Here is a 27846-nt window from a genome sequence, read left to right as displayed (position 1 = left end):
AAAATGAGTAGAGTTCTGTTGACTAGTTTCGGACCTACATTTTTTCAATTGACTCAGTCTAATCTTCCTTTGAGCATGACCTTTTGTGGTAATATTTTAAATTAATTTACAATCAGTTGTCCCTGTTATTAATATAACCTTTGCTTTTTTGGTGACCTGGCTTAAAATCCTTGGGTCTCATTGCATACTTCACCCTTGGTTGATGTGCCTCAGTCACAAAATAAGTAATGTATATTTATGTATTTTGAAAACAAGTTTAAAAAATGAATCCTGATGTCAGGAAACACAGTCTGAAATAGGAAAAGTTCTCTTACAAAGTTTTTCAGGTGTGACTGTGTTGTTGCCTGGTGAATGGAAGAGTCTTAAAGACTTGCTTGGCCAAGTAGACCGTTCCCTTGCCTTTTAAGGCTTGCTCTCCAAAAGTGGTTTTGCTGTGGCATGAATTTTATTATCGTTTCCAGAATTTCTTTTCTACTTTCTTACTATGCAGAAAGCCCCAAAAGGCAAATGGATTGGCTTTCTGCAAATTTTTCCTGGAAATCCAGTTAATCTACAGAGCCAACTCCTCGCATTTTATTGGGTTGAGATGAGTAAGCAAGGACAGTTTCCAAGAGTGAGTTTTGACACATACATTTTGGCATCTTATTGCTGTAAATCCATAGGGAGGGTGTTAGGATGAAGGTGGCCTGGGATGCACTTCAATGTAGACAGAAGAAAAGATTGATCAAGTAAGTGGGCTGATGTTAGAAGCCATCTTCTTTTCTGATGAGCTGTTAGAATCCTCCTATGAAAACCAGATGTTTTTGTATTGAGAAAAGCTGATGAGCTTCAGTTCCTGTCTTAGAAAGTGGCATCCAATTCACAAAGGACACCATTTAGAGAAATTCAAGATTTAAATAGATACGGTTAACTTCTTGTTTAAAATATTGCAGTTTCCCAAAGTATATCATATTTATAGTTATGCTGTTTATCTTTTTCTAGGAAAACAAAAGCTGTTCATTGGAATAAAAATTTTGAGTTTTATTTGTTAGTTAACTCAGTAATTGGTAGTATTCTCATATAATTGAATACTGAAGCTTTGTTTCCTTGCAAGAAATTACATTGGATAATGCATGTGTCTGTGATGTGCTGTATGAAGGGCTTCTGTGTTGGGTAGGAAGAAGGAATTCAATGGTCATTATTATAGCACAATATGATTGAGTGGTGCTGATAATCAGGGGAAGTAATAGTGCATGTGAATGCATTATTTTAAGTAATTGATTTTTCCCTTTAATATATGCATATATACTAATAATTGAAAGCTAGTAGAAGGTAAAGTATTCATTATACAAATGCCAGATACTCGAGAAACAATTGCATTAAAATGATATGTATTTTTTCATCATAGAATAACTTCATAAGTTTTTAAATATGAAACTGTAGGCAAATAAGAAAGCAAAATTGGCCTATGAATCTGCTCCTAAGAAAAACCATTCTTAACATTTTGTAATGTCCTTTCAGAATTTTCTCTCTATATATACACATCCTTCTTCCCTGAGATCATATTACATACACTCATTTGGATTTCCTTTGTTTTCAGTTAATGTAGTACATGTCTTTCCATTTTAATAAATATAGAGTTATGTCTTAGTTTGTAACCATACATTTTATTTATGCTTATTTAATCCTAAATTTTTTGATGGGTATTTAGGGAATTTCCATTTTTTTTAATGTTATAACAAGGTCTGTGATAAATATCTTTGTGTGCTTTTCTTTTTTCTTCCCTTAGACATAGAATTGCTAAAACAAAGAGATGCACAACTAAATTTGTTACCTTCACCAGATCGACCTCCTACAACACGTATCTCCTCTCTTATAATTTTGGTGAATATTAGTTTTTAAGCTGTCTTTATTTTAATTTGAAAACCTTAGAAACATAAAAGTCTCCCCTAATATCACCACCTAAAAATTGTGTGTGTGTGTATGTGTGTGTGTGTGCGCACGTGCGCACATGCACGCAGATGTACATCCATAGGTATGCCTAATTATATAAGAAAAAAACCCTCTTGGCCCATTCAGTCTTCTGTTCCTTAAGTTGTAAGCTTATTTAGCAAACTACTCTTTTTTAAATGCAGTGCAATCATGCCTAACTTACTAGTTTGCAACTCGACTGTTACTCTTAATAGATCACGGACAAATGTTTTCCTCTTAATAGAGCATGGATATATTCTGATGGCCTTCTTCTGGTGACTCCATGGTATGTCCATTGCATGGGTGTTCTATATTTTGTTCCTCCACAAAGAAAAGTTTGGTTGTTTGATTCAGAAATTCTAACTTCCCGGAATTTTTCCTGCAAAAAGTGCTTGCATGAGTGCATAAAGCTGTTCACACACATTTACAAGGATGTTCATTGTAGAATTATTTTTAATAATGAAAAATTGAAAAGAGCCTCAATGTCTGCCAAGAAGAGATCAGTTTAAAAAAAATCCAATCTCATGACTGTTATAGTCTTCAATGTTTTAAAAATTTAGCAGATCTACTACTAACATGTAAAGTTGTCCATGATTTATTGTGAAGTGAGAAAATAAGTTGCAGAATAATACATTAGCATGAACACCATCATTTGTTACTCTAAACAGGTATTTAATGCATTTTAAGTAATTTGAAGTTTTGCATTATGTTGCTAAAAGCTGTTCTTTCTGGGGTTTGGACTTGACTGGGCAGGGCTGGGAAAAGAGTGGCGAGGAACAGATTAGAAATCTTTCCTCATTTTATTTTATACACATTTTATTTAAAATTTAATAACAAGCATATATTTTGTAATAAACATTGTTAAGTTTACTTATTTATTTTGAAAGAGAGAGAGAGAGCATGAGTCGGTGGTAGGGGAGAGAGAGAGAGAGAGAGAGAGAATCCCAAGCAGGCTCTGCGCTGTCAGCACGCAGCCCAACATGGGGCTCAATGTCATGAACTGTGAAATCATGATCTGAACTGATATCAAGGGTCAGACACTAACCAACTCAGCCACCCAGGTGCCCCTTAAACATTTTTAAAAATGAAAAGTACATTTAAACTATAGTGAAACAACGAAAAAGAAAATGTTTAAGTGAGACTAGGTAGATTCCAGGAGTCTACCTACTTAACAGTTGATGACTCAATGGAAACACAGTTAAGTGGAAAATAAATAGTAGGAATTTCTTATACATGCTAGTGGTTTCATATACAATGTGGAAGAAGAGTAAGAAGAAAAGAGGAATAGAGAGTGAACTGTAAGGTCAGAAGGGAGTTAACTGGAAGCAGAAGTGGATACCATTGATCCTGTTTCTAGAGGAACACAGAACTCAAATTCTTCTTCAGGAGAAGCTCTCCATTCATGTAAGAGCAGCTGTGTGGGGCATAACCCTCCTGTTTTCTACACAAAATATTCCCAGTTCCTCCCAATCAGATGCTTTGCCATGCTGATCATTCTGTTGTGTTTGTTCCATTTGTCAGTGTCCATCTTGAAATGTGACAACCAAAATCAAATAGTACTGCCTTCTAACTTTCAGTCTTCTCAGTGTGGGATAATCAGATTAATCCTCTCTTGGGCAGAGGACACATTTTTTTAAATCTAGACTAAGATTATTCCTAAACCTTAGCCTGTATTTTCTCCTAGAAATTACTAGTGTACGGTCTTACTGTGTTTCTTCATTATTTGTCCCTTAGGACTTCTAGATTGTGTTTGTTTTCTGGCTGTCTTCCGTTGTTGAACCCTTTGACTCCTTCCAAGCTGTAGCGTAGAATCATTCTTCCACTAGTCTCAACTTTTCTATTATCAAAACTATCAGTTCATATGAGTCACATAATTAATTGATATCTGCTTCCAGGAAGGAAGCTAACTTGGCCCAGGCTCCTTGATCATCAGAAGAGTTTCCTTTTGTCACCAGGGCATTGTGCAGACTGGGGGGAAAATAAATAAGAGTGCCCTTTTGGGACATATAAAGCACAAAAATTCCTCTCCAGGTGGAAAAATTAGAAAAGTATCCCTCTTCCGTGGGTGCCAAAGCCAGGGCACATGGCTAGAGTGGGGGTGGGATTTTGGTCTCCTCTTACCAATATGCAGGATATAACCATACAATCACTTTCAGTGGTCTGGACTGCCTTGGCATGATTTTTTTTCAAAACAAACTAACTAAGAAGACTTTAAGGATGCCTCTTTACAAGCACAGTTACCCAATTTCTGGTCTAGGTGTTCTTGTGAATACATTTTCCACACCAGTTACTCCTGGTTTAGTTCTTCCTTTCGTTTGTTTTTTTTTTTAAGTTTTATTGAGGTATAATCTATATACCATAATATTCATCTCATTGTAAGAAAATGGTTCAATGATTTTTAATAAATTTACAGCATTATACAAATACCACTATAGTCTAGTGCTAGAACATTTCCACCACCACAAATAATTTACTGTCAGTTCTAGTTCCCACCCCCGGCCCTAAGCAGACACTGGTTCATTTCCTGTCTTTATGGATTTGCCTTTTCTGCAAATGTCATATAAATGGGACCATATCTTCTTCTGGCTGCTTTGTTCTGCTAATCTAATAAGGGTCCAAACTTAATCAGGGTTCCTGTGTTCCTTTTGCTGTGTTCCTCAGCTCATCCGCGAGGGGTGCAGTGACTGGATATTAGCCCTGCCCCCTCTACTGCTGCCACTAGCCCTTACTGGTCCCTTTCCCTCCATTCTGCCTCAGCATTCACACAGGGTCCAGCACCCTCTCCAGACACCACCCCATTGCTCTGAGCCCCTTCAGAGCCCAGTGTCTCAGGATTTGACTTCGTGTGCTCCTTCCACTCTCTACTCTCCTGTGAAATCTCCTCTTTAGAAAATGTTTTTCGGGGTGCATGCCTGGTTCAGTGGGAAGAGATGAGATTCTTTATCTTGGGGTCATGAATTTGAGCCCTGTGTTGGGTGTAGAGATTACTTAAATAAACTCGGGAAAAAAATGTATATAATATCCAGTATGAAAAAAAAGTGTTAAAAAGAACATGTAACAGTGATATAGGGATACAAGTAAGAGTAATATAATAATAGTGATATAATGAAGAACTACACCTGTCATCCATTCCTTCCACCAGCTTTAAACACAGGCGAACCCATGACATAAAGTATCTGAAATCTCTTACTTATCACTACATTTCTTATTCTCTTTGGCCCATCTTTAACTCCCTTTTCCCCCCAAATGTTTGTTTGTTTATTTTGAAAGAGAGATTGAGCAAGAGCAGGGAGGGGCAGAGAGAGAGGCAGAGAGAGAGAATCCCAGCAGGCTCCATGCTGTCAGCACAGAGCCCCATGAGGGGTTCAGCCTTATAAACTGTGAGATCATGACCTGACCTGAAATTAAGAGTCAGATGCTTAACTGACTGAGCCACTAGGGTGCCCCTCTAACTAACTCCTTTTAGGTCCACTTTTATTTTTATTGTATTGTATTGTATTGTATTATATTATGTTTGTTTATTTTTGAGAGAGACAGAGACAGACAAAGCATGAGCAGAGAGAGGGAGACACAGAATCTGAAGGCTCCAGGCTCTGAGCTGTCAGCACAGAGCCCAATGCAGGGCTTGAACTCACGAACTGTGAGATCATGACCTGAGTCAGTCAGATGCTTCACTGACTGAGTCACCCAGGTGCCCCTTAAATCTACTTTTAAAACAAGGAGTCTAGACTCAGTAGTCTTTGACATCCATGACAATGCTAAAATTCCCTGATCACTACTGAGAGATTAGTTTCTTGTTTAGGATGTATTGTGGAAGATTTATAGCTTACACTATTGAATATTACCATATTTTTATAAAGTCTTGGCTAAGAGCACGATATATAATTATAATGTAATTTCCATAGGAAATCTATTCTACTCTGTATTAATTTGCTTTAGAATGCTGGGGGGGGGTTCCCTAAAATTTTGAAACTAAAAGCTGAACTTTCTGTAATGTTCTCCACTAACCCTATCTATCTCTATCTCTGGATTGAATTCATTTAACCAGTACATTTGTCCCAAGGGAGGTATAGATGTCAGTTATTGCTACAATTTAATACTAATGACTACTTAAATATTTAATTAATGTAATACTTGACACTGAGGGAGAAACTATTTATAATCATCAAAACCAGGCCTTTGTTTTCATCTTCTATGCCTGGTGTTTAGCATATCCCTTATGGAACACAGGTTTGGAATGAAATGCTACAGAACTAAAAAAGCACCTCCCTCTTCTACCTGCAGGCAGAAAAAGTTGCATAGAAAGTGACTCATGGTGGGGTGCCTGGGTGACTCAGTCAATTCAGCATCTTGATTTTGGCTCAGGTCATGATCTCACAGTTTTGTGAGTTCAAGTTCTGCATTGGGCTCTACACTGACACTGCGGAGCCTGGTTGGGTTTCTCTCTCGCGCTCCACCCGCCTCTCCTCTACCCCTCCCCTACTCACACTGTCTCTGTCTCTCTCAAAATAAATAAATAAATTTAAAAAGAATTTTAGAAAGTGACTCGTAGTTGATCTTTAAAATATTAGTAATTAACATTTGTCAATTTTCTAAGCTACATTTTTTTAAACATTCATTGCATTTCTTGAAGTTTAAAATATTTTCTTTTGTTTTCTTTAATGTTTATTTATTATTGAGACAGAGAGAAACAGCATGAATGGGAGAGGCAGAGAGAGAGGGAAACACAGAATGTGAAGCAGGCTTCAGGCTCTGAGCTGTCAGCACAAAGCCCGACGAGGGGCTCAAACCCACAAACCGTGAGATCATGACTTGAGCTAAAGTTGGATGCTTAACTGACTGAGCCACCCAAGCGCCCCCAAATATTTTCTTAATATTTTTCTTTTGTGTATTGATGTTGTTAAAACAGCTCTTAAAAGCATTTATTTTGGGGCACCTGAATGGCTCTGTCGGTTGTATCCAACTGTGGCGCAGGTCATGATCTCATGGCTTGTAAGTTCGAGCCCCATGTCAGGCTCTGTGCTGACAGCTCAGAGCCTGGAACCTGCTTTGGATTCTGTCTCCCTCTTTCTCTGCCACTCCCCTGCTCAATCTCTCTCTTTCTCTCTCTCTCTCTCTCTCTCTCTGCCTCTCTCTCTTTCTCTCAATAATAAACATAAAAAAATTTTTAAAAAGCATTCATTTTAAGAGGTTCCTGGGTGGCTCTGTTGGTTAAGTGTCTGACTTCTGCTCAAGTCATGATCTCACGGTTCACAGGTTCAAGTACCAAGTTGGGGTCTCTGCTGACAGCTCAGCCTGGTGCCTGCTTCAGATTCTGTGTCTCCCTCTCTCTCTCTCTCTGCCCCTCTCCTACTCCTGCTCTGTCTCTCTCAAAAATAAATAAAATGTTAAAAAAAATTTTTAAACATTCATTTTAAGAAATATGGTAGCTTTTTAATGAGTGGACCAAAAGTGGCTGGCCATTTTTCTGGAGCTAAGTCTGGCAGGAACACCACGGGAAAAGGATCTTTTTGCCCTGAGATGTACAGGCCAAGGAAAGAAGGAAAGAGCTCAGCTTAGAGCTCTATGTTAATATGAAAGATACATTCCAGCTCACTGGATTCCAAGGCATAAGTCATCCCTGGGTTCTGGAAATTCTCATATGTGAGCAGGTCCTGTGACTCGAACATGCGTATCTCAGAATTTCCCTTCAGTCTGAGAATTTCTAGTCTTTAACATCATATGTTGGCAGTCTCTGCTATTATTGCACACATCTAATTTTATTCTGAAAATGCCTTGTTTGTGGCGTTAGCCTCTGTAACAATAAATCTGTTGGACCAAATTTGTTGCGCTTTTCCTCCTACCTGATATTAAAAAGAAAAGAACAAGCATATGTTCTATTTAAGTGGAGAAATGGAGATTTATTGATTTGACAAACTAAGTCCACAAGAGGGATGAGCTGTCAAACGGGCCTGTGAAATGTCGCAGACGTGTGCGTGTTTTGATACATACTTCACTGATGAGTGAGGCTTTGCCTTGTACACTCGTGACTTTAACAGGTTCACTGCAGACCTCATTCATTTACACCTTTACAGACCCTTCCTTTAACTCGTCTTTGTTTTCAGTCATCACAAATTCTGAAAGCACCAGGTTCAGTGCCCTGAGGCTTAATTTTTCTGTTTGTCTTAAACCTTAATCATTTAGTCAAAAATGATAAGAAAAATTAATGACCCTTTTATCATCCTACTAATGAGGGGTTTCACTAAGATGGTAACTGCTTTAGATAAAAGATAAACAGTTTTTCATGAACTAGAGTATGGTTAAGGTCAGTATTCATATTCAGAGATAAGGCTCATTTTGTGTTTTATAGCACTCTTCTATTCAATATAATCAGTGTGATATATTTAAGAATTTATTTACTTAATTGAGCTTTTTCAGTTGTAGAAGAGAAAACAGTGATGTTTTAAAGTTTTGGATTTATTCTAGAAGTATGATGCTTTCAAGTCTTCGAAGTTTTTATGTGCCTGAAAGGTTCCTCTTACATTTGTGATGTTTCTTGTTCGTATTATGATGGTAGATGCATCAGTTGTATATTATTCTGTAATGTCAGTTCTTTTATTTCCATGTCACTTTTTTTCCTTATTTAAACAATAAAGTCTTCAAGATGAACAAGAAGGTCTCTAGTCTGTGGCCTCTTCTCAGGCTCGTCTGCACTTAGTTGTGCCAAGCTGATGTTTTGTGTAAGAATTTTTTGCGTTTCATTTCACAGGTGGGAAGCATTAAGCGGGAAATGACCTTCACATTTCAACCAGAGGACTTAAAACGAGACTCTAGTAAAAAAATGTCTCATCAACACTTGTTTCCATTGGCCATGGAGGAAGATGTGAAAACAGCAGACACCAAAAAAGCCAACCGGGCCCTTGACCATGAAAAAGAAAACACACGCTCCGTCTGTCTCCTTGAGCAAAAACGAAAAGTTGTTTCTTCCAATATTGACGTTCCTCCAGCAAGGTAAGGGAACATTAGCCTTTCTGTGTGTCTGCCTGTGGAGAGCATGTACAGTCTCTACCATATCTCTCTAGAGTATATAGATTTAGGAAGGGCTTTCTGCCAAGACCATTTTTCTGCTGCTTGTGTGAAATAGAGCAGGTGGCCCTGCTTTCAGAACTGACTTCACGGCTGCACTAGTTCAAAGTATCGTAGCTCTAGAAAAGAATGTTCTATTAATTTTGGAAAATGAATAATGAAGACCAAGAGAGTAAATGTAAAAGAAACAGACATGAAATGTAGTGCTGAGCATAGCTGTAGTACTGAGGGGTACTCGCGGCGTTTGGCAGAGGTTGGAGAGCTGGGACTACAGGCCAGATCCAGCTCCTGGCATGTTCGTGTGTAGCCCATGAGATAAGGGTGGTTTTACATTTGTAACGGGGTTTAAAACAATGAAGCGTATGTGGCATAGATCATAGATGGCTCGTAAAGCCTAAAATATTTATATGTGACTCATTACAGATAAAGTTGATGATCCCTGGCTTATAGCATGGTAATCCTTTTAAGATAGATCTACCTCAGAACTGGGCCGAGAGGGTTTATTTGAAGTATCAAAAGACTTTTATTGCATTATAACTTCATTTAAAATATATCCAGTTGTATTAAATGAAAGCACAACCCTATGGCAAAATGGCACGGAACAGTAGTAGACTGGAACACAGGAGACCTTTTACTTATTTTCTTGCCTATCATTTATTTCACCTAGAAAATAAGTTCCACGTTGGCCAGGATTTTGGTCCATCTTGTTCATCCTGTATCAATAGCACTAAAACAATGCTTAGTTATGTACTAGGGGCTCCATAAATGTTTGTTGGATCAAAGAAAATGGCGTAGCATAAAAACTTGCTTATTTTTAATATGTATACCGTATTTTGTTACCAAAACCCAGCAGTCTCTAAACAGCATATCTGTCTCTGAAGGTTTCATCATTTCTTCACTTAGTGATGTCTGGTTATGAAAAATGATAGCCTCCTCCAAAAGGGATTGTGAATGGAGAATTGTAAGCAAATTTTTGAGAAGTCCTCTATTGTTTGAATGGTTTCAACTAGGAATATAGTATCCTTGGAAAAGGGATAAATGTTTCTTTTCTATGTATTTACTTCTTATAATTAGAATTTCATTGCTTTCTATATTAAATCAAAAGTATCTCCTCTAGGAAATTACGTATTTTTCTATTCTACTACCAAATCTGTCATACTTTCTAAAATTATAGGTTTCTTTGTTTTCCTTAACCTTTGTTAAACCTGTTGAAAATTTTCGTGTATTTATGACTTCTGTTTAACCACTTGGAACTATTTGCCCTTCTAATTTTTTTCGTATAAAGCACATGTTAAATTCTTTAGGATTAATTTCTTTAAACGGGGGTTGTTATGAAATGTTTTATCATGCCCTGAAACTGGTATGTACTTCAGTTCATAGCTGTTACTTGGTTGACTCATAGGACAAGTGACATGTTAAGTTGAAATGTGAAGAGCCATGGTTTTATTTTTTTTCTAAGCTTGTAGTGCAAAAAATTAGACTTCCCAATGTCAGCTCATCAGTGACAACTTGCAGTTTTACAGGATTTACTCTACCTAAAAATTCCATCAGAGCACTTTATGTGTTAAAAGACCTGGAGTTAATAATTTTAAATTACCATAGATTGTTTTAGATATACCTTTATTCTTTAATTTCATCCCACTTGTGGTAGTTTCTGGGGAAAATAATGAAAAAGGAAGGAAGTAAAATGTTTTCTGCCTTTTCTGATTCAGGTATATGGAATATTTTTTCCACCTTTTCCAATTCACTAAATGTACTTAAAAATTATGAGTCAAACCAGTGTTATTGTAGGGTTCTTAAACAGTATAGAAAAGTTAATTGGATTTTGAATCCATTAATGTACAGCAAAAATGCCCCAATGACAAGGTATAATTTAGACCTATTCATCTATTTTGGGAAATACTAGTTAAAGCTTCATTGTTTGAGATTTCTTCTAATGTACTTGTTTTCACTGCTGTATTAAGAATTTAATCATCACAAATATGCCAATTGTTGGTGAAATAAATTGCTCTTTTTCTTGATAATGATGAAGGAATCAGAAATTGTGGGGTTTAATTATCAAACTCTCAATTCTTTCAGTTATATTTCCATTTACTGTTATGGAATTATTTTGTAAATGTTGACTTTCCACTGTCATCTAAGTAAATCAGTATTTTGTTTTAAAAACTCTTTTACCTGACATGGTAGGAAGATATGGGACTTTTCTTTTTGTTTATAAAGGAGAAATGTAATCTGTCTATTGGCAGTGTATAGATAATGAAGTTTGAGTGAGTTTACAATATAGTGAAGTTTATTGGTGTGAGGAAATCTATATCTTCTATATAGTAGACATATGCATAAGATATATGTATATATAAGCTGTAGCTCTATCTACATGATTATTGGAACTTATTCTCCTAAATCCAGATGTTATGTACTGGCCAGTTCTTAGAAATTCTTTTTTGATGAATAGAGTGTCACTGTTAAAAGAGTTTCTCAGCAGTTTAAAATCAGTTCTTTATAATCTTTCTCACTCTTTGCTTATTCCCACTATAGGAAAGAAGATTTTTGTTGACCTTTGCTTTCTATATTTTCTGAAATAGTACTTGATGTTTGTTTTCTTGGGTTATGTAATGAAGATAATAGATATTTTTTCATATCGCTGAGATCTGGGCACTACCCTCCCCATCTTTATACCTCATGGTGATTGAGCATTTCCTGCTTCACTTAGTAGATTACTTATGGAGCACCCGCTATGAACGCAGCACTCAGTAAAAAGTTTGAATGAAATGGGATGCCAACCCCCTACGAGCTTAACCGTTGAATCATGGAAACAGATACCTAAGTAGCTAATTTCAAGTAACAGTCCCCAATTTGCTCCCTTCTTTTTAGAACTGAATGAATTTGTACATAAAGGAGAATCTCTCAATATTACAAAAGCTATTAATTTGACACAACTATTCAAAAGCCTAGTTTTTTGTTGTCTGTTAGTATCTGTTTCGAGATGAGGATGAATGGAATCGAGAAGGAGGAATTCTATCCGAGATCTACTCTCCAAAATCCCCATTTGTTTACCCGTTTTCTGAGAACCCATTTGAAAGTTGCTAGTTTGGGGAAAATCTAAATGAGTTATTAATCCCAGCGTGTTAGGCTGGGTCATCTGAGAAACAAATGCCAAGGCAGGGTTATTAAATGCAGGCATTTTATTGGGACAGATATGTGTGGGAGAAAAGGGGTGCGGCGAGGGGCATGGAAGGACGGAGATACATACTGTGTGGTGCAGGGCTGAGCCCCGTGAGCAGGGACAGGTTAGGTGAGAGTGTGCTAGACTGACTTGCAGATCGTCAGGAGTCTGGCATTATATGAATGCAGGGAAGCCCACTGACCTGTGGGACCTTACTTGATCGAGCTTAGAAAGAAGCAGTCTTTCCTTTTGGGGGGCGTGGGGGTGGGGGTGAGTGCATCATAGAGTTGACTATTCCAAGTTCTTCAGTAGAGAAACTAAACAGAGCAAGAGTGTGTCAGAGAGCATGGGAATGTGCAGCGTTTCTTTGGAACTAAGGAGCTGTCATTAACAGAAAAGAAAATTCTTTGCAGCTTTAAGGATTACTGGGGAGCAGTATTTGAGTCGGGGGTTACCAGGAGGGTCAGTGGTAACAGTGGTGACAAAATCTGTCAATGACGTATCTATCTCTGAAGGTTTCATCACTTCTTCACTTAGTGATGTCTGGTTATAAAAGATGACAGCCCCCTCCAAAAGAGATTGTGCATGGAGAATGAGGAGTTACTAATTCTAAATATGTCATCTTAAGTATTTTTTTAATCTCTAGGAAAAAAGCTGGCTGTCTTGATCTCTATGGAGAGTTGAGAAAAATGCACTTTAAGAGGATAAAGAGACAGGGGTGTGAGCTCTAGAAGAGTCCATCCAGAAAGGAATTCCAATACTGTGGTTTGGCTCAAGAAATGAATAAGAGACCAAAGGTCAGTTAGTAAAACAAATCCTAATCAGTGGTTTCCTGTGGGCAGAGCTCAGTGACTCATTAGCTAAGAGAGTGATTTTAGCCAGATTCAAAAAAGATGATGAACCTGGGCCCAGATAATAACTGAATCATGCCCAGATTAGTGGTAGAAATCTGGAGAGAAAGAAAGAAAGATTTGAAATCCAGCATAGGGAATTTACAGATTAGCCAGGGATATGAGGCATAAAAGTAGTTGGAAGGACTTTTTCAGTTCTTGGAATGTGTGCCAAGCTGTTGGGAGTAACAGGAGACTTCTTATGAGCTGACTTGCTTGAATGTAGTTGCTAACACCAAATTCTTTCACGGCCCAGGAAGTGTGTGTTTGAACTGACCCAAAGGGTAACTAGGCATGGTGGTCAAATCTGTGAGTATCAGAAGAGAGAACATGAAGGACTCAGGAGAGTCCCTTTTGGAGGAGAACTTTCCACAGATGTTAGCTCCACCTGCTGTAGGGGTTTTCTGGGGCTGCCAATACGTGGACTCCTAATGTGGTTCCAAAGGACTGCTCTAACATTTCTCTATATTTAAGGGTTGTGTGTAGTATTCTTTGGCTTATATTCATTGAAATCTGCTGCTTTTGAAGTAAATAATTTTATAAAATCTGCTGATTTTTTAGTAAATCTTGCAGATATGTACCAAAACAGAAATCAGGAGAAACAGGCATTGGGCATCAGTACGATCACATCATGTAAGAACTGAGAGATTATAGAACAGTTGTCAGTTGTGAGGTAGTACAAATGATGATAATAAACAGAAAGGGTTTTGGTCTGTGTGGTGTGCCAGATGGAGCATGAATTGAATTGTGTTCCCCAAAAGATGTGTCAAAATCCTAGTCCCTCAGTACCTGAGGATGTGAGCATATTTGGAAATAAGGTCTTTGCAGATGTAATCGAATAAAGGCCAGGTGATTAGGGTGGGGGGTAACCCAATATGACTGGTATCCACATAAGAAAAAAGGAGAGGAGACAAAAGACACACAAGGAGAATGCCAGGGGAGGCAGAGGTTGGATTGATTGGTCTACAAGCCAAAGAACACCAGGAGCTAAGAAAAAGGCATGGATCAGATTCTCCCCCAGAGCCTTCAGAAAACGTGCTATGGTCTGAATATGTCTCCCCTCAAAATTCATTTGTTGAAGCCTAATCCCTGAACATGATGGTGTTCGGAAGTAAGGCCTTTGCACGCTGATTATGGCACAATGGTGGAGCTGTCACGAATGCGATTGGTGCCCTTATCAGAGGGGCCCAGAGGCTCTCCTACCCCTTCTACCACGTGAGGATACAAGGAGTATCCATCTCAGCCGGCCATGTGGCACACGACCTAAGACCTCCAGCCTTCAAAACAGTGAGAAATTAATCTCTGTGCTTTATATGCTACTTGATCTATGGTATTTTGTGATAGCAGTGCAAAAGGACTAAGAAAATATGGCTCTCTGACACCTTGATGTCAGCTTCTTGCCTCCAAAATTGTGAGACAATAAAATTGTATTGTTTTAAGCCACCCAGATTGTGGTGACTTGTTACAGCCCCTCTAGGAAAATTAATATATTATATTAATATATTAATTAATTATTGCTGATGACTACATCTATTTCTTGCCTTATAAATTTACTTTGAGTAGAATAATTTTTAATATTCAGTAATTAAGACATGCCTAATAAAACAGTTAGTTATCTATGCCTCTCAGGGAGAAACACTCTCATTGCTTTTTCTATAACTATTCAACTTGTGGATATGTGTTACGTTTGTCTCTAAATCAAGTTTATTGAGATGTAATTCATGTATAGGAAAACGTACCCACTTTAAACATACACTTTAATGAGTTGTAACAAATATATGTCCCCATGTAATTAATGCCGTAATCAAGATACAGAAAATACTCATCCCAACAAAAAAGTTTCATTGGCCCTTCCCAGTCAGCCTCTCCTCTGACCTTCAACACTGGGCAGCCAATATTCTATTTTCTGTCCTGTGGATTAGTTTTGTCTTTTCTGGAATTCATAAATATGGAATCATGCATGATGTATTTTCAGGTATCTTCATTTGCTCAGCGTGTTTTTTTTTTTTAAGATCTACATATTTCTTCTGCATTTGTCAATAGTGTGTTACTTTTTATTGCCAAATAGTATTCTGTTTTGTGGTTTAATGATCTGATTATGCACTCACCTCTGATGGACACTTGGGCTATGTACAGTTTGGAGTTATTCAGAATAAAGCTGCCATGAATATCCAGGTATGCCTTTGTGTGGAATATGTTTTCACTTCTAAATACCCAAGAGTTGACTTAATGGGCCATGTGGCCATTGTATATTAGCCTTTTTAAGAAACTGAAATACTTTTTCAAAGTAGTTATATCATTTTATATTCCCACCAGTCAGCTATGAGAGTTACAATGGGTTTCTGAATTCACCAATCCATGGTCTTGTCAGTATATTTATTTATTTTTTATGAAAGTAAGAAAGTACTCTTCTTAATTTGCTGAGTTGTTTCATCAATAGATGCTGAATATAGTTTTAAAATGTTTGCATCCATCTACATGAGCACACTTCTAAAAATTATTATATGTTGGGGCGCCTGGGTGGCTCAATCTGTTAAGCGTTTGACTTTGGCTCAGGTCATGATCTCATGTCATAATCTCACGTTTTGTGGGTTCGAGCCCCACGTCGGGCTCTGTGCTGACAGCTTAGAGCCTGAAGCCTGCTTCAGATTCTGTGTCTCCCTTTCTCTGCCTCTCCCCTGCTCACACTCTGTCTCTCTTCGTCTCTCAAAAATAAATATATATTTAAAAAATATTATATGTTGAATTACATTGATTGGTCTTGGACCATTGAACCAACTTTGTGCTCCCGAGGTAAAACATACATACTGAAGGGTCCATTTTTGTTAAAATTCTCTTAAGATTCATTCATTTCCATCCTTTGACCTATCATTTTATTTATTTGGATTTCTTTGTGTGATTTTCATATACGTTTAATGATAGCCTCATAAAATAGGTTTGGAAGTGTTCCCTCCACCTCTATTTTCTGGGTTTGTTTTATGACTGGGACTACTTTGCCTTAAAGGATAGATGTACCAGGGAAGCCGTCTTGACCTAGAGTTTTCTATATGGAAGTGTTTTTAATTACAGATTCAATCTTTAAAATTGACATCATGCTATTTGGCTTTTATGTTTTTTCTTGAGTCAGTTTTATAATCCATGATTTCAATAAATTTATCCATTAATTTAGATGTCAAACTTATTAACATGTAGTTGTTCATAATAATGCCTTATTTTTTCTAATATCTGTAGATTCTATAGTAGTGTTCCCTCTCATTTCTGATACTGGTCAGTGTGTTGTCTTCCTTTTTTTTTTTTTTTTAACCAATCTAACTAGCAGCTTATCAATTTTATGGCTCTTCTCCAAGAGCAACCTTTGTATATATTGATTTTCTCTGTTTTTTTGGTCCATTTTCTATTTCATTGATTTCTTTTTTCATCTTTGTTATTTTCTTCTTTCTGCTTATTTGACTTTAAGTTCCCTGTTTTGCTAGCTTCTTACAGTAGAATTTCAATCATTAATTGTCAACTTTTCTTCTTTTCTATTATTAGCACTTAATACTTTTCTGTTTCAGCAATAATAACTTTTTCTAAACACTTCTTTGTGTGTACCTCCCAAATTTTGTTTGGTTGTTTCTTCTTAAAATTAGGTGATTAGAATTAGGTTTTATTGTAAAAAGTAAGAGGCATAATATGACTCCTTTTGTATTTAGAAATGATCACTTTAGCTATTACAAATAGATTAGGTTGGGAGAGAACACGAATGGACAGAGGAAAATGGTCAGGAAGCTACTTCATTAGTGCCGAAAAGATATGGAAATTTGGACTAATGTGGTAGCAGTTGAGATGAAGAGAAGGGGCAGATTTGAGGTCTATTTCTTAAATAAAAGTGAGGTTTCTCAGTTGTATGCAACAGAAAATGAATGGCTGATTTAACAAAGGATAGAACTGTGGTTTTAAAGACTAACAAAGTTTCTGGGAAGGCTGGACAACCAGGTTAGAAGGTAGACAGGAGGCAGACAGGAGGCTGGACAGCCAGAAGCATGGTTGCGTTCATTCATTCTGCGGAGTCAGGACTTGCACCTGGGCGTTTCGGCTTCTAAGGAGAGAACTGTATGTGGTTGGAAAGTCCTCACATGCAGGAAGACACTGAGCATCCGGGAAACTGACAGATGTCTATCATAAATCTCAAGTGAGCAGAAAGACTCAGAAATGTTAAATGATCACCCAGGAGCACACATTTAACAAATGACAGACCTAAGACTAGGCTAGGTTTCTGACCCAAGAGAATTTTTATTCCTCCTCACCACCATTAGTGTTTTTCAGAGAACTTTCATTTATTATCATTTACAAATGTGATCCCTTAAAACGCATCGATAATTCATAATTTTTTTAATGTTTATTTATTATTTGAGAGAGAGAGAGCAGGGCAGGGGCAGAGAGAGACGAAGACAGAATCCAAAGCACCCTCCCGGGTCTGAGCTGTCAGCACAGAGCCCAATAGGGGCTCAAAACCGCAAACCGTGAGACTGTGACCTGAGCCACAGTCAGACACTTAAGTGGCTGAGCCACCCAGGTGCCCTGATATATTAATTCTAACATCATTTGTTATCTAGTCTCTAAAACAGAAACTCGACAGTCAGGCAAACACTATTAGATAACCTAGATCATTAGAGCATGGCATTTGTTATTCTCTTTTTGCCAGACATTGTTTTTTCAGAAGTGCTGATGCTTAAATTGGTTGGATTTCACCCAAACAGCAATTACAATTTGATTATGCAAAGTAGTAACAGTCTTCTAATTATAACTCTAAAGCTAAAGAAATCTATTAGGAAACCAGTTGTAACAAAGGAAAAAGAGAAATTTGGCCAAAAATTTTCCTAGACCTAACAGCAGTTTATTAGAATACTCCAGATTGTTAGTTTGCTTTGGGAAAAAAAATGAACCATAAGGTACTCTTTGTTTTTCAGGGTTTTAAAATATGATGATGTCATACTTATCACATGCTGGATAAGATAAAAATCATCTTCTCTTTGTAAGATGCCATTCTGGGGATTGTCTAGTCTAGAAAGAACTTCAGAAACTTCTTAACCTTTCAGTTCACATTTGGGAAATACCCGAGCTATGAGCAATACTGAACAAGGGGAAGTTGGGACTAACTTGGCTGGGCTTTTCAACAATGCTGTCGGCAGTGTCTCCTTTGTGTATTATGTACCCTATACCATGTATTGAAAAGTCTCCCGTGTCAAACTTGGAATTAAGTGAAAGATCAGGCACAACCCAGACATTTCTGCATCCCCAGACGCATAGAAGTTCCTGGAGCAAATGTTTAAATGTGTTAAAAACTTTACGAGTCACAGACTCCATATCCAATAGGAAACTACTGAAAAAAAGAGGGGAGGCTAAAAGGTCAGTTTAAGTTTAGCTTACTGAACATTTTAAGTAGATATATTGGCAGAGGAGGTGGGTGGAGGCATGGGTTAAATAGGTGATGGGGATTAAGGAGGGCACCTGTGATGAGCATGGGTGTTGTATGAATCTGTTGGGTCACTGTATTGTACATTTGAAACTAATATTACACTGTATGTTAACTACTGCAATGTAAATAAAAACAACATATATTGGCAGGGGACTCTGAGTATACCTATCTATGATGGAGAAATGTTAATAACATATAATTTATGGACTCTTGTTGAGAACTGAAGCAATCTCCATGAAGTAACTATAAAGATGGTCTCTTCCAGGAAACCTTTCTTTATCCATTTCCATCCCATCATTTTAGTAATTCAGGTCAGCAAGTAACTGTGGTTCCAATTTTCTTGCTACAATCTGTTTGTTATACAGCAGCCAAAATGATCTTTCTGAAGCACAAGTATAATCAGGCGGGTCGAGTAATACACAAAAATGGTAGGAACCAAAATAATTGATATTATGACATAATGAAACATATTATGCCATCTGCACACAATCAAGTCACACTTTGCCAGGGATTTGGATTCAAAAGTCAACGACTAAGTCAAGACTCAATTGAGACAAAATCACTCCTTACAATGCCTTAAAACACTATGACCTGTGAGACCAGAACCCACCATGGAAGGCTTGGGATCTAAAACAAATTGAAAAGGAGACAATTCTCCTCTCTCTTCTTACTCTGGGACAAAATTTCATTGAATGGAACTGGAGGAATTTCTGTTGTTTTTTTAAAGTAGTTCTTTCTTCCTGCCAAGTGCCTATCATTGAGGTTGAATTTCTGTAATTTAAATGCACATATGTTGGAACTCTCCTCTCCAAATATCCTCTAAAATCTGAAGGAAATTAGTAAGTTAAGACAGAGAACCTTTCTAAACCAGTCCTCCTGGGGCGCCTGGGTGGCTCAGTCGGTTAAGCATCCAACTTCGGCTCTAACCAACTTCGGCTCAGGTCACCATCTCACAGTTTGTGGGTTCGAGCCCCACGTCGGGCTCTGTGCCGACAGCTCACAGCCTGGAGCCTGCTTCGGATTCTGTGTCTCCCTCTCTGCCCTCCCCTGCTTGCACTCTCTCTCTCTTTCTCTCACTCAAAAATAAATAAAATTAAAAAATAAATAAATAGGTAAACCAGCCCTCCTTCCTGTACTAACACGGATCACACTGATTGCTGCTATCTTTATTTTCTTAGTTATAACTTAGGAAAGCATGTGTTTTGTGACATATATTTGGCCCAGGCTGTCTTTATGCGTGTGTGTGTGTGTGTGTGTGTGTGTGTGTGTATGTGATTGAAAGAAAACTTTATGTACATATTTGTGTTGACTTTAATATGTTTAAAACTAATTTCCAATAATTGTATGTTATATCTCTTTATTATAACCACACATTAGTGCCAAGTTAGAATATGCCACCTATTTAGAATTGCATTGTGAATTTTGGATTTTAGTCATTAATATGAATTTTTATTTTTTTATTTAAAAAAAATTTTTTTGATGTTTTATTTATTTTTTGATACACAGAGAGACAGAGCATGAGAGGGGGAGGGGCAGAGAGAGAAGGAGACACAGAACCAGAAGCAGGCTCCAGGCTCTGAGCTAGCTGTCAGCACAGAGCCTGATGCGGGGCTTGAACCCACGAACGTGAGATCTGACCTGAGCCGAAGTCGGAGATTTAACTGACTGAGCCACCCAGGCGCCCAATATGAATTTTTAAAAGAATTAATAATTTATGTCACTTTGCTACTAACAAAAGATATACTCTCTTGATCCACTGGGTAGTTGTGATGTAAAATACTAAAAGTGTGACCGTCAGGCATTTGCAGCCATCACTTCCAATAATGGATCCTGGTCCACTTCCAATGGACCTTGGATAATTAATAAATGCTCTTCCGTATAAACCACTTCTGGCAACAAGATGGAGAAGATTTGAGAACTGAAATTTCAGGGACCAGGAGCACTACTGTGCCAGGTGGACCACTAACTTTGTTGCACAGGCTGTGTACATTGGCACGTTCCAAAATGCTTACCATTTTTCAGCTTTTGTGGTGTCAGTGCCATAGGTTGCCTTTGCAGAATTGGCTTACATTTAGATTTTACGTAACACGGGGCACCTGAGTGGCTCCACTGGGTACACAGCCAGCTCTTGATCTCGGCTCAGGTCATGATCTCACAGTTCATGAGATCGAGCTCCATGTCAGGCTCTGCACTGACAGTGTGGAGCCTGCTTAGGGTTCTGTCTCTCCCTCTCTCTCTGCCCCTCCCCTGCTTACTCTCATGCTTGCTCTCTTTCAAATAAACTTAAAAAAAAGAGAGAAACTTTAGATATTATGTAACATCTTTTTTCCTCCCTATGTTTGTTCAAAATTTAAACATGTAGTAGAAATCACTGGACTTCTACTGCCTCCACTCCCCACCTCCTCCTGCCTAGATAGATTCTGTATATGGCTTTTATCGCAGAAAGGCAAAAAATAATGAGACAAGATGTTGGCCATTATTCTTTAAAAAGAATCACATTTGAAAATACTAGCAAACCAAATCCAATAATACATTTTAAGTTTATTTATTTATTTATTTTGAGAAAGGGAAGAGAGAGACTGACCGTGACTGACCATGAGGTGCAGAGAGAGAGGGAGAGCAAGAATCCTAAGCAGGCTCCACACTACCAGGGCAGAGCCTGACATAGTGCTCAGTTGCCTGAACCATGAGATCATGACCTAAGCTGAAATCAAGAGTCAGACACTTACCTGCCTGAGCCACCCAGGTGCCCCCCAACAATGCATTTTTAAAAAAATGAGTCACCAGAATCAAGTGGGATTATTATTATTCCCAGGAGGCAAGGTTGGTTCAACACTTGCAAATCAATCAACCTGATACATCACATCAGTAAGAGAAGGATAAGAACAATATGATCATTTCAATATATGCAAGAAAAGCATTTGACAAACCATAACATCTATTCATGACAAAAGCTCTTGACAAAGGAGGGTTAGAAGGAACATATTTCAACAGAATAAAGGCCATATCTAAAAAATCTCCAGCTGACATCATACTCAATGGGGGAACACTGAGAGCTTCCATCCTAAGGTCAGGAACAAGACAAGAATGTCTACTCTCCCCACATTTATTCACTATAGTACTGGAAGTCCTAGTCACAGCAGTTAGACAACAGAAAATATAAGGCATAGGGATGGGTGTGGAAAAAGTAAAACTTGCACTATTTGCAAATGGCATAATGTTACATATAGAAAACCCAAAAGACCTCACCAAAAAATTTCTAGAACTGGTAAATAAATTCAGTAAAGTCTCAGGATACAAAATCAATGTGTAGAAATCCGTTGCATTTCTATATACTAATAATGAAGCAGTAGAAAGAAAAATTAAGAAAGCAATCCTATTTACTGTTGTACCAAAAATAAGAAGAGAAGGAGGAGTAAATCTAACCAAAGAGGTGAAATACCTGAAGACCGAAAACTATAAAACTTTGATGAAAGAAATTGAAGATGACACAGAGACACGGAACGACGGTCCATGCTCATGGATTACAAGAACAAATGTCGGTTAAACGTCTGACTTCGGCTCAGGTCATGATCTCGTGGTTCGTGGGTTCGAGCCCTGTGTCGAGCTCTCTGCTGACAGCTCAGAGCCTGGAGGCTGTCTTTGGATTCTGTGTGTGTGTCTCTCTCTGACCCTCCCCTGCTTGTGCTGTTTCTCTCTGTCTCTCAAAAATAAATTTTTAAAAGACATTAAAAGAACAAATGTTGAAATGTCTATGCTACCCAAAGCAATCTACACATTTAATGCAATCTCTATCAAAATACTAACAGCATTTCTCACAGAACTAGAACAAACAATACTCAATTATGTGGAAGCACAAGACCCCAAATAGCCAAAGCAATTTTGAAAAAGGAAAGCAAAGCTGGAGGCATCACAATTCTGGACTTCAGGTTATATTACAAAGCTGTAGTGATCAAAACAGTATGGTTTTGTATGATTTCATTCATATATAGAATCGAAGAAGCAAAACAAATGAGGAAAGGGAAAATAGAGAGAGAGAGAGAGAGAGAGAGAGAGAGAGAGAGAAGCAAACTAAGAAACAGACTCTAACTATAGAGAACAAACTGATGGTTTCCAGAGGGAGGTGCATGGCAGGATGGGTTAAACAAGTGATGGAGGTTAAGGGGAACACTTGTTGTGATGAGCCCTGGGTGACGTATGAGTGTTGAATCACTACTGTACACTACACCAGAAACTGGTATCACACTGTATGTTCACTAACTGGAATTTAATAAAAACTTAAAAATATATTTTGAAAAACAGTATGGTACTAGGGTGCTTGGGTGGCTCAGTTAAGCATCTGACTTGTGATTTCAGCTCAGGTCATGATCCCAAGGTCATGGGATTGAGCACTGAGTCAGGCTCCACAGCCTGCTTAAAATTCTCTCTCTCCCTCTGCCTCTGTCCTCCACTCAACTTTATTCTTTCATTCTCTGTCTCTCTCTCCCAAATAAAAAACAAAACAAAACAAAAAATCAGTGTGGTACCACCACAGAAATAGATACAGAGATCAATGGAACAGAATAGAAAACCCAGAAATAAACCCACAATTATATGGTCAGTTTGACAAAGCAGGAAAGAATATCCAATGAGAAAAAGACAGTCTCTTCAACAAATCGTTCTGGGGAAAATGGACAGCTACAAGCAAAAGAATGAAACTGGACCACTTTCTTATACCATACACAAAAATAAACTTCAAATGGATGCAAGACCTAAATGTGAGACCTGAAACCATACAAATCCTAGAAGAGAGCAGAGGCAGAAATGTCTGCGACATTGGCTGTAGCAACATTTTTCTGAATAGGTCTCCTGAGGCAAGGGAAATAAAAGCAAAAATAAACTATTGAGAATACATCAAAATAAAAAGCTTCTACACAGTGAAGGAAACAATAAAACTGAAGGCAACCTACTGAATGGGGAAGATATTTGCAAATCATTTATCTGATAAAGAGTTGGTGTCCAAAACATATACAGAACTGATAACAATTCAACAACGAAAATCCAAAAAACAAATAATCTGATTAAAAAAAATGGGCAGAAGACGTGAATAGACATCTTTCCAAAGAAGACATACTGATGGCCAACAGACACATGAAAAGATGCTCAACATCACTTATCACCAGGAAAATGCAAATCAAAACTACAATGAGATACACCTGTCAGAATGACCAAGCTTAACAACACAGGAAGCAACAGGTGTTGGCAAGGATGTGGAAAAAAGGGAACCTTCTTACACTGTTGGTGGGAATGCAAACTGGTACAGCCAAGGTGGAAAACAGTATGGAGGTTCCTTAAAAAGTTAAAAATAGAATTACCCTACAATCCAGTAATCACATTACTGAGTATTTACCACAAAAATAGAAAAACACTAATTCAAATGGATACATGTACCCTGATGTTTATTGCAGCATTATTTACAATACAGAAACAGCCCAAGTGTCCATCAATAGATTTCAATAAAGAAGATGTGGTATACATACACAGTGGAATATTGGCCACAGAAAAGAATAAAATCTTGCTATTTGCAATGACATGGATGGAGCTCAAAAGTATAATGGTAAGCAAAATAAGTCAGAGAAAGACAAATACTATATGATTTAATTCATATGTGGAGGTTAAGAAACACAACAAAGAAGCAAGGGGGAAAAAGACAACTAAAGAAACAGACTCTTAACTGTCAAGAACAAACTGGTAGTTACAGAAGGGAAATGAGGTGGGGCTGGGTGAAATACGTGATGAGGACTAAGGAGTGCCCTTGTGATTAGCACGGGGTGACGTGTGGAAGTGTATGAACCTAATACAATATTCTGTGTTAACGATACTGGAATTAAAATTAAGACTTAATAAAAAATGAGTAAAAACAAAATGAAAAGAATCATATTTGTGCATCATTGTCCCATAGGAATTTCATGTGAGCTACATAAGTTATTTAAATTATTTTTATGTTTTCTATTTATTTTTTCAGAGATGGAGAGAGAGACAGTGTGAGCAGGGGAGGGTCAGAGAGAGAAGGAGACACAGAATCTGAAGGAGGCTCCAGGCTCTGAGCTAGCTATCAGCACAGAGCCCGACGCGGGGCTCGAACCCACGAACTGTAAGATCATGACCTGAGCTGAAGCAAGACACTTAACCGACTGAGCCAGCCAAGTGCCCCTACATACGATATTTTTAAATATCTTGTAGCTACATTAAAAATAAGAAAAAGAAAATAATTTTAATACTGCATTATTTAACTCAGCATATCCCAAAATCATCTCATGTAATCAATATAAAAAGTTACTAATGAGATCTTTTCATTCCTTTTCACATACTGAGTCTTCCAAGTCCAGTGTATAGTTTATTCTCACAGCACATCTCAATTTGGACCAGGAATATTTTGACTGATCAGTAGTCTCACGTGACTAGTGACACCTGCATTGGACAGGCAGCTTTAGAATAAAGCATCTGTTAATTATACATTTATCATTTATCCCTGAGACAGTGCTTTCTCTCTTTTTCCTTCCTGGACATGCATGAAGAGAATTCCTCATTCACACTAATAAAAGTGGAATGGTGGCTTCCTACGTCAAAATTTCTTAAGGGTCATGAGGGAGGAAGGAGCAACCCAGTTAGGAGAGAAGACAGTTCAGCATCTGTGGGTGAGGGAACGTTTAGTTGCAAAAATTCTGCAGCACAATTCCAGAATGTCTCCTAAAGGAAGAATGACTCCCAATTGTGAGTAAGTGATGTTTTGTACAGTTATCATTATGAAGATATTTAAATTCCTTCTAAGTCAAAGGAAGGTTAAACCTGTACTGTCACAGTTCTGGTTCTTTAAAAAACGTAAGGGCTGCCGTGTTTCCAGAGTTTGAGAGCACCTTCAGTTGTTAGGAGCTGGACCCCTGACATTTCCTATGGCAGCAGTGCTTAGAGCAATGCAGACACGCCATGTCAGGGTACCTGACGCTTGGACCTGCGTTACCATCTTCAGTGCATTTGCTTGTGCTTTTTGGTATAGTAACAAAATAGTTAATACATACTACTTGTAAACTAGGAAATGCAAAAAAAAAAAAAAATCAAAAACTTCTAGAGAGGGCTGGGTGGCTTAGTTCATAAGCATCTAACTCCTGCTCAAGTCATAATCTCACAGTTTGCGAGTTGGAGTCCTGCGTCAGGTGAGTCCCACTTCTTTCTCTCTCTCTCTGCTCTCTCTCTCTCTGCCCCTCACTGACTTGCATCCTCTCTTGCTCTCACCCTCTTTCTCTCTCAAAGGAAAACAACTTCGGGGCGCCTGGGTGGCTCAGCCGGTTAAGCGTCCAGCTTCGGCTCAGGTCATTATCTCCCAGTTTGTGTGTTTGAGCCCCATGTCGGGCTCTGTGCTGACAGCTAGCTCAGAGCTAGTCTTCAGATTCTGTGTCTCCCTCTCTCTCAGACCCTCCCCTGCTCGCGCTGTCTCTCTCTGTCTTTCAAAAAACAAAAAACAAAAAACCCCAAACATTAAAGACTCCTAAGTACAAAGGGCTTACTTTGTTATTGGCTTAAACTGTTACTGATTCTCCTTTTAAATATTAGCTTTTTTTTTTTCCTCCTACAAATAGAGCTTTGGGTGGAGAGGTATTAAGGGATAAGACTGGAGAGTTAGGCTTAACTGGAAATACTTTTGGAATTTGATTTTTATCTGTTAGGTTATGGAGACCTATACTAGTGACACTTTAGATTGTCATTTCCAAGCAGTCAGCTGGTCTGGCTTGGGCATGAGGAGGCAGGAGGCCATAGAGAATAATTAGAGGGTACGTGTAGAATCTGAGAGACCACCATGAAACCTTTAAGCAGGACAGAAGCTTCAGGTAAGAGGGCTGCGTTCAGGATAATGTGAGGTATGGACTGTACAGAACTTGGGAGGAATAAAGCAGATGGGGAACTTAATTAAGATGCAAGGTGCTCAGGAATGCTGGCTTGGACATCTTCAGGGAGAAGGTGGTTGGTGATGCTATTAAAAAAGAAAGCCCCAAGTAACTCAGAAGTAACACAAAAGAAAACAGATGTGGGTGGAAGGAGGTAAGGGGCTTGGTTTTAGACATGTTGACTCTAAGTTGCCTCTACAATAAAATTGTAACAAAGACCTGCATGCTTTGAACACATCAAATGCGGAATACATGTATTTATGAAGAACTGTATGCAGACCAACTTAAATAGTCCAATCATAATCATAACATAAATAAATGTGCTGCAAGTGCTTGCTATTTTAAGATCTTTTGTTTTAAAGTAAATACCACTTCTCTACATCTTGATTTTCATTTCATACTGGATTTTCTTAAGGCAAGCTTCAGTTGCACAGCTTACTCCCTCGACGATGAAAGGATTCTGATTGCTCTTCCTCACTGAGGATTTGTTTTGACTGGATTTGGCAAACATTCACTTCTTCAACGGACTGCATAAACTCAGCTTTCCTAAATCAACCCCTAAAGATAGTATGCAGTCATATAATAGATTTGCCTAATTTTGCTCCCCCTTTCTAAGAATAGCATCTCATAAGGTCATCTGCTATTTTCTACAGCCAATTTGCTACCATGTACTAAAAAGTGACTAAAGTGGGACTTTCATCTAGATTCATCAAATCACAGTAGAAACATACATTTTTGTTCCTTGAGATTGATTACACCAGGATAGCTCTAATCTTTAATGTTACTTGGATATGAGCAGACTTTATCAAGTTCTTCAAAGGCCTCCAAATAAAACACAGCACTGAATCTTAAATACTGGAATCCATGAACTCTATTTGGAGGAACTGTGTTCTCTAACCACAGTTGGTAAATCCATTCACCATGTGGTTTTCAAAATATCGCCTCAATTCTTTGCACATGCAATGTAATCTCACAAATACTAAGCAGGTAGTGTTAATGATCATACAGAAGTATCGCTGTTGGAAGAGCCAGACAGCTGCACATTTATGGGGGGGACGGGGGGGAAGGCAGAGGCATGAGGAACTTGGCATTCGGCTTGCATTGTGCCTTTTAACTTTAACAAAGCATTACCCCCATCGAAAGCGATATATTTTTTAAGTGTTGCGTTCCCCCACGTGTTTATGTTTCAAGACTAACAAGTGTCACTTCTGATTCAATAATGACAGGATGGTCCTTATTTTCCTCATATCCACAGATAATGATACAGCCTGAAAATTAACATTTGCAGCTGCAGGGAAACATTGCTACAAACCTGAAAAGAAACGCATTTTGTGATATGTTAAGTCTGCAGTCCGTGTTCTCATTCATTAATAACTGACGTTTTCTCTGTAGGCAATT

The 27846-nt window shown here is 38.1% G+C and overlaps 1 protein-coding gene across 1 annotated transcript in view; it reads left to right on the top strand.

The window, feature by feature from the left end:
- The window catches only part of ZNF704 (zinc finger protein 704), a 215859-nt gene that overhangs the window by 36647 nt on the left and 151366 nt on the right, over positions 1–27846 (top strand). The window contains exon 2 of the mRNA XM_029923635.1: positions 8699–8940. Within this exon, the coding sequence (XP_029779495.1) occupies positions 8720–8940 (221 nt within the window). The 5' untranslated portion in view covers positions 8699–8719. The remainder of the gene's footprint in view (positions 1–8698; positions 8941–27846) is intronic.

The sequence above is a fragment of the Suricata suricatta genome, chromosome 15, assembly GCF_006229205.1.
Source record: "Suricata suricatta isolate VVHF042 chromosome 15, meerkat_22Aug2017_6uvM2_HiC, whole genome shotgun sequence".
In the NCBI taxonomy this organism is placed as follows: domain Eukaryota; kingdom Metazoa; phylum Chordata; class Mammalia; order Carnivora; family Herpestidae; genus Suricata; species Suricata suricatta.
Note: the sequence above shows the minus strand (reverse complement) of the source record. Positions and strands in the feature narration are given on the sequence as shown.